This window comes from Carassius carassius, chromosome 25 (assembly GCF_963082965.1).
Source record: "Carassius carassius chromosome 25, fCarCar2.1, whole genome shotgun sequence".
Taxonomy (NCBI): Eukaryota; Metazoa; Chordata; class Actinopteri; order Cypriniformes; family Cyprinidae; genus Carassius; species Carassius carassius.
In genome coordinates, this window is record NC_081779.1 from 25,565,261 (window position 1) to 25,579,790 (window position 14,530).

At 36.2% G+C, this 14,530-nt stretch overlaps 1 protein-coding gene across 4 annotated transcripts in view; it reads left to right on the forward strand.

Annotated features, from left to right (window-relative positions):
• ldlrad4a (low density lipoprotein receptor class A domain containing 4a) overlaps positions 1-14,530 on the forward strand; it is a 78,479-nt gene that overhangs the window by 47,054 nt on the left and 16,895 nt on the right. The window contains exon 1 of one of the 4 annotated variants that reach the window (XM_059510000.1): positions 7,447-7,906. The exons of the other annotated variants lie outside the window; for them this stretch is intronic. Coding sequence (XP_059365983.1) covers positions 7,789-7,906 — 118 coding nt within the window. The 5' untranslated portion in view covers positions 7,447-7,788. Of the gene's footprint in view, positions 1-7,446; positions 7,907-14,530 lie in introns of those variants that run through there. 4 annotated transcript variants of the gene reach the window in all.

A 14,530-nucleotide genomic window follows, 5' to 3' on the forward strand; every position in this document is an offset into this window, starting at 1 on the left:
GTATAAGAAATGAGACCGTTCCTGCAGCTGTCAGCTGATCTTTGGGTGTGGTCTGTCGAGCACAAATCAGACATCTCCCATCAGCACATTTGGATGGGATCAGTGCTCTAAAAAGGATGTTTGAGTTACGCTTATTAATCTTGATTTTTGTAGCGATTGGAACAGGATGTAGCTCTCTGTAGCTGTTGCTAAGGTGGAGGTGTATGTTTTTAGCTGTTATAGAAGATCATGTGGACTAGATGCATGTATTTATATGCGATTAACTGTAATTCCAGACATTTTGATCAGTTTCTTGAATCAGATGCTACTATCAGATCAATTTGGAGTGATAGTTAAGACATTCGTAATGTTACAAATGATTTCTACTTCAAAATGCTGTTCTTCTAAACTTTGTGTTTATCACAGAATACTGAAAAATAAAATCTTAAGCAACTGTTTTCAACGATAATAAATGAATCGGCATATTAGAATGATTTCTGAAGGATCATGTGTAAGTAATGATGCTGAAAATTCAGCATTGCATCACCGAAATCAATTATATTTTGAAATATATTCAAATAGAAAACCGTTTTATTAAACTGTAATCATTTTTCACAATATTACTAAATATTGCATTTATTTTTTAATAAATAAATGCAGCCTTGGTGAACAAACAGTAATGACCTCAAACATTAGTGTCCAGTTTAATACACTTTTGTTAATCCAGCTAAATAGCATTTGAAATCTAATTTAAGTACAGTAATATGTAAAGTTGTGATTTAAGCACAAATACATCAGAAACAGCACTATCTGCAGATTTTTCTCGCCAATTCTGAATTTAGTATTCAAATGATCTTGTAAATGCATTTATAAAAATACAGAATCAAACCAAATCACTCAATATCAAACCGAATTTCGTTGTAAATTGAATTGTTCTGAATTAAAAAAAAAATTCCTCTGAATTGGGAATCAAATCAAATTGATTTCCTTTCTACCTAAAGATTCATACCGGTGCACAAAGATGGTTTATTACTGTTTTCTTTTAAATATTCCAACCAGTTCCAATCAAAACTGTATTTACATCTATCCATCCACAGAAAAAATAAAAGAAACGGCTCACAATGAACTACATAGAAAGTGTCTATCAGGTTCATTCTCTTATTTCTTCTTCTGTCTCATTCTTTTAGTTTTGACAGTCAAGGAGATGTGTCCTGATCTGAGGTCACAATCATGTAGTGGAAGCTCTTAAGGTTGCTAAAAGCCAGACGAGACACTCAGTAAGGACAAACCTGGCCTTATGTTTCCCCCAGTGGTTTGTGTGTGGCTTTTTTTATGAGTGGTTTTACTTATCGTGAGTGTCCTGTGAGGAGTGAGAAAAAAGCAGGACGTTTAGATTGCACTCTTTAAGAAAAGTCTGTTTTCTTAGAGTGTACTGTGTTAATATGAAGGAATTTGCTGTATTTACCAGTGCTTTTTACAATTTTTTATTTATTTATTTATTTCTTTACTTATTTCTTCTTACAGTGTAAGTCGTATTTTAAAAATCAAGACAGAATATGGCAGAAGTTTGTGAAATGGTTTATGTATAGCCTACATGTCTGTGTGTGACTCAAGAGTTCAGGACTGTGGTTTTGCCTCTGCTCTTGTAGGAACTTGTGTAATATTTTGTCTCGTTCTGAGTGTTTGGGTTTTTCTCTGGAAGGGCAAAGGAAAACAAAAATGCATATGTTGTGTACAAAGTTTAAAGGGTTCTTCACCCTTCAGAGTGGAACTGAGAGTAAAAAGAAATGCAATTCAAACTCAACATTTTAATTAAATTGAAAAGGAAAATTTGTCAAGATAAACTTGAATGTTGACTTGAAGGCTTGTCTGAAAGTTTAAAAGGATGGAAGGATAAATGGATGAACGAACAGATCAATGGGTAAATGTATGTATGTATGAATGGGTAAATAGATGGATGGATGGAGAGATGAATGTATACATGGGTAGATGAGCGATGGATGAAAGGATACATGGTAGATGGATGGATGAAAGGATACATGGTAGATGGATGGATAGAAGGATGAATGGATGGATACATGGGTAGATGGTTGGATGGATGTATAGATGGATGGATACATGGATGGATACACGGGTAGATGGTTGGACAGATCGATACATGGGTAGATGGATGGATGGATGGATGGATACATGGGTAGATGGATGGATAGGTGGATGGATGGATAGAAGGATGAATGGATGGATACATGGGTAGATGGTTGGATGGATGTATAGATGGATGGATGAGTGGATGGATAGATGGATGGATACATGGATGGATACATGGGTAGATGGTTGGATGGATGAAAAGATTCATGGGTAGATGGATGGACAGATCGATACATGGGTAGATAGATGGATGGATGGATACATGGGTAGATGGATGGATAGAAGGATGAATGGATGGATACATGGGTAGATGGTTGGATGGATGTATAGATGGATGGATGAGTAGATGGATAGATGGATGGATACATGGATGGACACATGGGTAGATGGTTGGATGGATGAAAAGATTCATGGGTAGATGGATGGACAGATCGATACATGGGTAGATAGATGGATGGATGGATACATGGGTAGATGGATGGATGGATGAAAAGATTCATGGGAAGATGGATGGACAGATGAATACATGGGTAGATGGTTGGATGGATGGATACATGGTAGATGGTTGAATGGATGAAAAGATACATGAGTCGATGGTTGGACAAATGGATGGATGGATACATGGATAGATGGATGGATGGATGGATAGATGGATGGAAAAAAGATACATGGGTCGATGGTTGGACAAATGGATGGATGGATACACGGGTAGATGGATGGATGGTTAAAAAGATACATGGGTAGATGGATGGTTGAGAGATGAATGTATACATGGGTAGATGGATGAAAGGATGGATGATGGATGAAAGGATACATGGGTACATGGATGATGGGTTGATTAATGGATGGAGAGATGGATAGATAGGTGGGTAGATGGGTCAATATAGATGGGCAGATAGATGGATGGGCAGTTGCATAGAAGGATGGATGGGTATGTGAATAGATGTATGTATGAGCGGATGGATGGCGGTTTAGATGAATGGATGGATGGACAAATAATGCTACTGACTTAATAACCTGTAATTTGAATACATTTGTGCAAAATGTGACCCATACATTTTGTGAAGTTTGTCAAATATTTACAGGTAATGGTAACCCAACAGTTATTGACATTATTTGCATCATGAATATTGAACGCTGCAAATGATAACAATTTCCCACCCTAAATTGGTCTTGCTGAATATCCTCTGAAGTACGCCATATTGTGTCAGTAGACGAGGTTGTGAATGCCATTTCAAGTTGGCAGTGCGTTTTCACCAGCAAGTGCAACTCATATTTTCCTCATGACATGTAAAAGTTTTTTTCTCTTTTTTTATTCTTACCGCTCTTGCATTGAAGACTCCCCAGAGCTATAGTTTAGGTTTGGTCTATAAAGTCTGTAAATGAATAAAATTAGGTTTTGTGGAGCTCTAAGTGGAAACAGAGCTTAATAACAAAAGTCCAAGTTCAAGAGCAGCTACTCAAACAGAAGTTGTGGAAAGTGTGTTAAAGGTAAAAGTGTGTGTGAGAGAGAGAAGTTCAGTCTAGAGCAAGAAGTCAATAGTCTGAGTCTGTAAGACTGGTTAATGAATACCGCCCCCTCAGGGTGATCCCTTCATGTAAACACTTCATCACAGCGGCAGCGAGAGACTGCATATCTCCCAGGGGCACGGCCGCTCGCCGCCCATGACTTTACAGCTTATCAATATCTCCCATCCTCAGGTAAAACACACACACAAACAAACTTGGCAGGGTTGATGCAAACCGACTAGAACCTGCATTTGTATTGGTTTGTCCCCCTCTGATTTATTTCTGTGTGTTTGGCCTTTCTTCCTTTCTAATCTTTAGTAGCTCATTTTGAGGTATTACCATAGTTGATCGTCTAGTTAGAGAGAGAGGACTAATGAGGATTACATTAGTCAATGCTGACTGCAGCTACTCTAATCACTCCTAATCAATACTGTTGACTAATCATGTTCACCAGTGAGTTTATTCTCAGCATTATTTCAATTATTTTATCTAAACTGATAAAAAAAATTCTGGAAACAACAACTTTTTTCTCTCTTAATTTAATGAGTTTATTCTCAACATTTTATTTCAACTTTTTTTCATGAAATTTACGGATTCTTTTTTTAAACAACAAATTTATTATCAAAATTTTATGATTTAATTCTCAACATTTTATTTCGATGTTTTTCTTAAGATTTAATGAGTTTTTTCTGGAAACAAAAACCTTTTTCTTGTAATTTAATGAGTTTATTCTCAACATTTTATTTTTACTTGTTTTTCCTCTAAATTTACTGAGTTTTATTTCGAAACACAATGACTTTATTCTAAAAATGTAATGATTTAATTCTCAACATTTTATTTAACTTTTTTTCTCGAAATTGGAAAAGTTTAATCTTGCATATTGATGACTTTAATCTCGAGATGGTTTTATTTTTTTATTATTGCTTGGCTCTAATCCTCTTCCGTACAATAATGATATATTAGAAAATGTATAATAATTATTATAATATATATTTTATAATATGTATCATTATAAAATAATGATATAACGTTAAGACCAAGCTATTTGAAATAATAATAAATAAATAAAAAACAACAACATAAATTTGACAGTATTTTTTACAGTAAAATTACATAATGTGATATTAAACCATATACAGTTTAAGGTAACTTACATTTAACCAATTAATACATTTTACTTTTTTTTTTACAGTGCATGGTATATAATGAAATAAACTGTTATAAACTGTTTTTACTGTACATTTAATATGATTGAATTTTTTTAGTTACACTGTAATCAGTTTAATACGAAATGTCAAGGAAATGTTCTCTCTAGTGTATCTGTATAAGTTTGTGTGTTTGTAGAAGTGGTCCTGCTTCTGTTAGTACAGTTTGTCTTATTCCCATCTTATATTGTCCTGTTCCCTAGTGTAATACATCAGTCTGAACTTCCATGAATAAACAATGCACGTTTTCCTATTTGGCTAGACATGATCACTGTGATGTTGATCTCTGCTGATGTGATGGCTGAAGGCAGTGTGATTTAGACTTCCACCTGAGCAATCACAGGTGCTGTGACGGAGCCAGACGGATGTGTCTGCGTCTCCGCTGGAAGAAGCTTGGCCTCCAGCAACACTCTGTGAGTCATCCCTAAAGACACTGACAGGCATTGAAAGGAGTCGTCTGTGGCATGAGCTGATATTGTAAGAAAGCTTAATTAGTTTTGGGTAACTATGAAGTCTGTACCATGTGATTTAGTGTAAATGATTCCAGTTTTCCTTTCATTTTCCTTGAAGTTACTCCCCTTGTTTGCTAAGGCATCACTATTGCTCATACTTAGGCCTTTGCACCATTATTAATTTTTTTGACATGCAATCGTTTGTGCTTCAGACATTAAAGACACCATAAATCATGTGTTTTACTTAACAGACTATTTTTCTGTGGCTGACAAGTCATGCAAAATTTTATAGTCATATCACCCAGTAACATTTCTTTTTAAAAAATTCAGAGGTTGTCATAAACTCTTCTTATCTGTCTGACATTACCGTGACCGGCTCGTACAGGGAAAGCTTGTCTCACCACAGATTGTCTTATCATTGTGAATATCCTCACAGCCACGCACTCACATGTATCTGTTACAGCGACTCGGCCATGAACACTTCAATCCATCAGTGAGAGGTCACAGGTGAAAGTAGGCCACAAACACAGGTCACTCTTCGCTTGTTTAAAGCAACGCAGTGGTGCCATGAGCTGAGAGGCCGCCAGAAGGCGCTACAGCAAAACATGCATCTCTTTCAGCTTCAGACATAACGAGGACAATATTAGCTCTCCAGTCTGACAAACAGGCCTAAAAAACAACAGTTAAATGACATAAAAGTTTCATCTTTGTAAACACGGATGACCTTTTTTGAGACATAAACACTTCTTTGTTTTGTCTGTTCACACAGATAGTATGTTAGAGTTAGAAAAACATGTCTGGGGCACATTTCACATCAAAGTAAAATAAATAAACAAATAAATTGTAAATAAATAAAATTAAAAAGCAAGAAAGAAAGTTAAGTTTGCACTTCAAATCTTACACATCTAAAATACACATCTTGAGAATTTTTGCTTTGTCTATTATTATTCTCAGTAGTGGTTATTATTTACTGTAATAGTCATTCTTAATTGCAATATTAAAAAACAAAAATAGAATTCAAATCGGTATAGAGGTAGTGACAGAAATACTATAAAATAACAGCATTGTTACTGTTAGCTAAAACTATTAGAAATCAATTTCATTATTTGAAATAAAGCTGCATAAAATAAAATATTAGAAAAATGTAAAGATTTAACCAAATTTTGAAATATTGCCGTGTCAACTGAAATGACATAAGTTGAAGTACTAAATTTTTTATTAAAAACAAAAAACAGCTAATTAAAATATGAATAAATATGATAATAGTATATAAATAATACTAAAATAACACTGATAAAGTTGAATTAAATTAACTAATTAATGTTAATAGTAATCATTTTAACATTACAGTAATAATAATTTCAGTCAAGTACCCAAGCAAGTCAAGTGCTTAAACGATAATGAATATAATGTCACAAAAAAAAAGATTTAAAATCGTATTTATTTAAATTGGCTTCCTTAGTATGAGGACAATTCTTTTGATTTTGGAATGAAATATATCCAAATATATAATGAATCTAAAATATCAAAGTATATGGCATTCGTTTTAAACTTGAGATTTTTAAGGAAAATATTGTACACACACAAAACAAACAAAAAAGTCTAAAATTTATATAACAATATATGTTCAGAATTAAGTTTTCAGTCTTTCTGGTCGTCAAACATTACTATAATTGTAGTTTCTCTGGAGGAGAACCGATGCATCTAAAAAGCACCGTGACATCAGTGAATTGCTTAGCTGTGTTAAAGGTCTAGAATCATATTTTCAGATGACACTTAGTTTGATATTTTGTGATGCAATGCCATTGAATTCACAAATTAAATTTTTGATGTGCACTGCCTCTCACAAACTCAGTTTACCTCACTTTGCCCACTCAGCCGGACATTCCCCACACCAAACCGCCCTGGATATATTTATAGACCGCAGACAGTTTGGGAAAGAAGGGGGGTGTCTGACACATCTGCTGAATATCTGCTAGACTGTGGGGTCAGCCCAAGGTTAAAGCCTTTTCAATGCCTGCCTTGATTGGTCGTGGCTGGCACTAATGAGTGTGTGCGCGCGCACGCGCACACACACACACACACACACACACAGTCCCATTGAGGGTAGAGCAACCTCTCTCTCTCTCTCTCTCTCCACCGTCATTGTCAGCGCCAGTCTCCCTCCCACCGCTCCTGTCTGTCTGTCTGGAGCTGCTCCCCTCTCGGAGGAAGAGGGAGGCGCAGGAGGAGGTGGGCTGTGAGCCTGAGACCGTCACAGAAAGCCATTCTCCTGAATGAAAGCGAGAGGAAAAGGCCGTCAAGATGCTGGGAACGTGTTTACCGTAGTCTAAAAGCAGAAAAAAACTGCGTCTGAGAGTCGCGAGAATGGCATGAGACGCGCGCGCACCGAGACCGCAGGCTGCTGCCGCTGCTCTGGAAGTGTTCCTCGGTTCATGTGAGGGCCGCGGCCGGCGGCTCTCTTCCCCCCCGTCCCGTCACTTCCCCGAGCCCCCATGCGAAACATCACGGTCCCGGACAGCAGCTCCAGCAACAACAATAACAACAACGCCAACTCCAATGACACATGCTCCTGCAACTGCACCCTATCCCAGCCACAGGGAATGGATATATGTAAGTAGGGCGGGTTTTTCTCAGCCGTTTTCGAATGCGGAGGGAACGGAACGTGAATCCCAGAACTGTTACATTTGGTCCAATTTCGAACGCGCAGTTAATGAAAATAAAATGTTTTTAATACCTATGATGTTTACCGTACTTGACTCACTCTCGTGACAGCATAACAGTTTCAGATTCAATCGTTTAATTCGGTCCGCATTCGAAAATGTCTCAAATGTAACCGTAGCACTTGCGAATCCGTTATTATGGCACCAAGCTGTGCAAATATGTCAAACGCGAACATATTAAAGATGTATCTGAATGTAAATATCATTCCCAGGTCGAAGTATTGCAGTATTTTACCGTTATTTGTCACTAACTCACTTGCACACCCATCGAATTTGGTTGTGGCGTATTAAACTATTCGTTCAGCGCCCCCAAAATGCGACGTGCTTGTCAGAAATGACTTTTTAATAACCCTCTGATGTATTTTAAACCGTTTGACCGATTAAATATATTAAAACAAATGAGTGTTGCTGATGACTCGGGTGTCTGGGAGTGTTTGGCACTGGAACACAACTCAATGCATCAGTTGAATATTGCTGGTGTTGCTGTGGGGGCTGCGCACAATATGGCAAGCCGATTTAAAATTTATTTCTTAAAACTAACGTGTCTGCTTTGTTACATGCTTTTTCTTTATTCTTTCTTTCTTAATTTCTAATAGGTAATGCAATAGTGCTTAGTATCTTTTCAATTAGGGACCAGTATTTATTAAAGGCACAATATGTAATTTTTCTGCTTTAAAAATAGCAGATATCACTATATCTATGTTATATATTTTTTTGTTGTTGTGTACTTACATTATCCCGACAGTTTCCACGAACTTTAAAATCCGGAGAAAATTATAGTTTAATTAGAAGACACGGCACGTTTCTTTATTTCCGTTTTGTCGCCCGTCTATGGCGTCATATAAACTTTGACCCCTCTAGTTTATCTAACTTCCTGCGGAACCGCCAAATACAAAGGTGAACAGAAGCAAAGACGAGACGAAGAAGAAAAAGTAGTAGCTAGCCTTGGTCGAGACTATTATATTTTATATTTATATTGTTTATATTCGTATTTATACCTCAATCAATAACTTAGTTATGGATCATGATTATGCTTTGCCTGCACGTTCTGTGAAGCGCAAACGTACGGGTGAAATAAATGACCCGAGAAGGTTTTGGGACGAAGAAGAATCGAGACACGGGTAAATATTGGAGTTGCATTTCCAAGATAGAGAGAGCTTCGTGACAAGCTGAAACTACAGAGAGATGCTTGCATTCTAATAAACAGGTATGCATCCATTCAGCTAACTAACGTTATATCTATCCGTATATTTTGTGAAACGATGATGTCTTGTGTAAAACGCAGACGGACTAGCTCTCATGTAGAGTATAATGTAAATCTACATGTGTTCTATATCTAGCTGGATAAAGTAGCTTCAAATGCAGTTCACTATCTTGTTCGATATCATAGTATAAACGTAGCCTAATTATAATTATTAACGAAAGGCAACCTTGTTTTTTTAACATCTATTACTACTAGCTAGATGGAATATTGATTTGATAGGGGTCTGATAATTCATATATCTCTCAGTTCGAAAAGACGTGATTGTCAAAATACTAGGCTGCTGCTGCTGTAGGTGAAGGGAGACCGCCGACAGACCAGGCTCTTGTCTTCATGACAACAATATCTATACTTCATGTTGAACATAAATATAAAGCCTACTGATAAAGGACACCGTCAACAGTATTGACGGCAAAATAGACTTATGTTTGACAGGTGCAATATTTGAAAATCAATAATTATTTATTTATTTTTTTAAATTACATTTGTATCTGAATTTATGTCAACCTATAGACTTTCAAACATCAAAATGTCATGAATTAATATGTATTTGTGTACAAAATTACATATAAACATATTTTCCTTTTATATTTTGCCTGGAAACGCTTCCAACACGCGCGCGTGTCGTGTGAAAAATGCGTCGTGTGAAAAAAGGCGTCGGTTCTATTTCTAGCATGCACACGTTTTCCGCGCGGCTCGAGCCGCGCCTGAGACACGCGTCTCACACAGGCAGTCTGCAAGCTCTAACCTATTAACATGGGAGCCAAATTAAAAACTGACACGCCACGCAGCTGAGACGCTTGCGCCACGCATCGAGTGTGTCGCCGGCCTCAGTTAAAATGAGTGAGGGATGTGGGGAGCGACAGAGCGCGTGTTCCAATGAACAACAACTCCCATGAGCCTACGCTCTTTCCCGACGTCATCAAAGTCATCAAAGACGTCTCATGTTATTGTTTTGATTGAGGGACCCCTGGTGGCCAAAAATTCCATACTGCGCGTTTAAGTAGGTTCTAGCATGGATTTATAAGACACTAGTATTTTATGAAGCTGTTACTAGGTGCATTTCTTATTAGTGTTGGGCAATATGCTCCATAGTCAGTTTAGTCATTTTGTTAGCCTGTGAGATTGCCGATACACAATATCATCATTCTAATTTATTAAATTATTTACTTACTCAGTTTCATAGCCGGAGAGTGAACCAACTCCACCAATGAACCAGGGTAAGGCTAACAGCAGAATCACACTTTATCTTTTTAGTAAAGTAGCATATAGATGTCATGTCAATAAAACATTTTTAATATAAATGAATATGTATTTAACACTATCACTATAAAAAAACATTGTAAGTTACTGATTATACTGCTTACATTTCCTCGTTCAAGAACATTTACATTATCAAAGAACGCCAACACTGACTTCAGTCTAGCATGAGTTTATACACTTTAAAAAAAGACTTCCTTTATAGTCAGTGAAGCTATCTACACTGTATGATGAATAAATCACTTATACTTACATCGCATGTAAGAAAGCAGAATCTAGTCAGCGAGTGCACAGAACAACAACACTGGTGTTTCAGCGATGACTCATCTAAACTCCTCTGATTGGCCAATGTATTCATAAGCTCAACAGAATCGTGCATGATTGGTTATAAAACTGTAAAAATATATACGATGGAACAAATAAGCACCAGTATTAATTAGATAATAATACTAGCCTAATAATAGTAATCATCTTGATATCAAAACTATCAGCCACAAACAATATATATGACTATAGTTGATACAGAATACTATTGACTATCGACACAACCCTATTTCTTATTTCATTATCTACATTTGCTTTTTACTTCTTATTGGTCAGAATGGCTACTTTATAGTTCAGTTGGAATTTGATTATGTCTTATTAAATTTAAAAGTTTAGTTTAGGTCATTGTAACAATTACACACTAGCGTGTAATAAATAGGTATTAATGTATATTTAGTTCACACTAGGATAACTGGAATAGATGCTAGTAACTATTTTAATAGATTCTAAGCATGGTTGAAATAGGTATCGGTATATAATGAATAATTGCTAGTAAAAGTAGTCACTTGGTAATGATTTAAAAATAAGTACAAATGTTAAACCAGCTTGCCATAGTGCACACGTTCTTTAATTCTATTCCTTCTGCTGGGTTCCCAGACAAACACAGCTTTAGTTGTCCAGATGCGCTTATTCTTACCATTAATGTAACATTTAATCACATATTTCATTAGCATTTATGCTAAACATATGAATTACATGCAGTAAGTGAGATAGTATTTTGTGTAGTTCCTTGTAGCTGTGTCATGTTGTCGTAACTATAACATGAAAGCTGCAGGGTGAAGTGTTGTTGTAGATCTAAAGATGTGTGTACTTCCACTGGCGTTATTGCTGGGAATTGGTTCACTGCGGTCTGGAGCGGGCAGCCAGTCAGTCAACCCTTCCCCCACTTCAGCCCAGACTGTCTTACTCAAGTCCGGCTGAGACTCCAGGCTTTCTGAATCCACAGAGGACAAAAGGGCCTGTCATAATCAGTACTCGCACTGGCTATTTCTGCCGCAAATGGGATGAATTATTAAAAGTAAACCTTCATATAAAAGAATCATCCCTCTTCTCAAAGCCCCCTGGTAGACGGCACTGATGTCTTGACCCAGAAACTTTTCATTTGCTCATGAACTTGAATTGATTTCTGTTCTGTAAGATGTATGATGCATATGCAGTGTCCCTCGGCTAGTGAGAGAATCAGGAAAAAAGGGAAAAGGTTTGGGTTCTTTGAAAAAAAAAGAGAGATTCGAGAAATAAGATTTCATGAAAGCGATAGACTTTTCACCCTGAAAAAAAGAAGAACTTGTATTTTGTGTAAAGAATATAAAGAACTGTTAAGAATTGTGCATTGTTTATTAGCCAGGTGGAATTTTGAATTATTATGACAATCCCTAATCAATTTTCCATAACCGCAAATCCAAAAGAATGTTTTACTTAAGAGTTTTTTTTTTTTTTAGTTTTTAAAAACCCACAATGATTATACTTTATTTATATATTTGTAATAAATGTACATGTATGACTCTATGCTGTTTGTTATATTACATTGCCATTTAAATACAGAAAACTAGTGTTTCTAATACAACAGTACAACAGATGAGGGAGTGATGGCAAACTTGACGTCTTTTTATTTTCTGATGTAATCAGTCTCTACATATGTTTGCTTTCTTTGTAAAGTTGTTTTTTGTAAATGCTATTGTTTGTTGTTATAGAAATTTAGCCAAGTATGATGACTTCCACTTTTGAAATGTGTAAAGGGTTCTCAACACTGCAATACAAAAATTGTAAAAAAATTGTTGTAACTGATTCATAAAAACCAACCTAAATTAAAGGCTTTTTTAAATGAAAATGACACAATTTAATGGTCCTAAAAATATACTTTATTTTTCTTAAAATATTATTTCTAATTTCATGCTTTTGATTGTGAGATTAATAAATATAACCAATATTCATTCTTGACTTTTACTGTTATTATTATTATCAATTTATTTATTTGGATTAATTTTCCTGCTCATGCATGTTGTGTGGTCTTGGCACAAACTGTGTGTGTCTTACTTGTTCTTGTTCCTAAATGATAAAGCATACCAACCCTACACAATATATATAACCGTATGACTACTGTATGTGTGTGTGTGCATGTGTCGGGACGTGAAGGTGAGAGTGCATTTGTGGGTTTCCGTGTCTGTGCTGTGGTGTTCGGGACGGGCCGTCGTGCAGACAGTGGAATGCCTGGTGACTTGGCGCTCAGATTCTACTGCAGTGCTGTCTGCATTCAGGGCTCAGCGTTCAAACCTTGCCTGTATAATCGCTGCTGTATTAGCTTTAGCATTCAGTTCTCTTCAAACGGGTGATTAGAACACATTTTCATGCGTGTTTGAATGTTATTAGATTCTAGGAGTTTCCTTCCCTCCTGTCTCAGCCATTGTTCTGTCTGCTGTTTTAGGCACAGTCTGCGTCTGAGGTTTTACGAGCGAAAGGCTGCTTATCTTCTCTGACAAAGGCCTTACACCATGCGGCTATTTCAAGTGAAAACAGAACCTGGCTATTAATAGAACGCCGTGTGGAGCACCACTGTTGTATTGCTAGTCATGCTGCACGGCAAAAGAAATGCACGGGCATTGCGTCTTTCTTTCTAGTTTGCAAATGGCTGCACACGAAAGGATAGTGTAGTCCAGTGGGACAGTGGCCAAATTCGAGCACCAGAATATAGAAACAGGATATTTGGACTGGCATTCGGCTCACTAGTGCGCTGCAGCTCATATGTAATGAATACGTAGGGGACAAAAACACCATCCTCGTCAATATCTGATCACTGCATCAATTTGGCACCTTTTTTATTTCCACTGGCGGGCCGAAGCTTGGCCCGGACTATAGGGTGAGGCTTGAGACGGGACACAAGAGTCGAGTGTTTATTGTCCGGGGCCAGAGGTTCTGTCTCTGTTGTTAACTATTTATTACAGATGCTGCCTTTAGAAATGTGCTGGTAAAAGTTTAGCGTGGGAGGCTGTTGTGTTTAAAAGCTAAACTTAACATGTTTGAAAATGATGTTAAAGTTAATACAGTTAGCTTAGGTTTATAAGGTTATATCTTGGCATTGCTTTTACTGAAAGAATTATGGTAATAGCCTAACTTTTGCACGAATAGCCATCCAAATTTGGCCAATACCCAATAGACATGTTTTTATTTGAACTTATATCATGTTGGCTGTAAGCATCTATAGTTTTTTTTTTTTCATACACTGAAATTTTTTTGTGTACAAACAATTTACCCTTAGAAATTGCTAGTAAATGTAGCAAATAATCACAATGAAATGGCAAGTAAAACATTGAACTAAACTTGAAATTTTGAAGTAGAAAAACTGACGTGGTATTTTAAAGTGTATTCCAATAATTTTCTTTCTCCACAATTTGGAAAAAATATTTTTATATAGCAGACAATACAATGCAGAATGCTAGTGATTTGAAAATTTTAATATAGTATTAAAAAACAGTTTGTCAAGTATATACCAATATCCAAATGTTCAGTACTGTTAAACTTTATCTATCTATATATATATCTATATATATATATATATATATATATATATATATATATATATATATTTATTTATTTATTTTTTTTTTTTTTTTCTTATAACTCCAGTTTATAATTTTACACACTGCATGCAAAATAAGTTTTTCAAGAAAATGT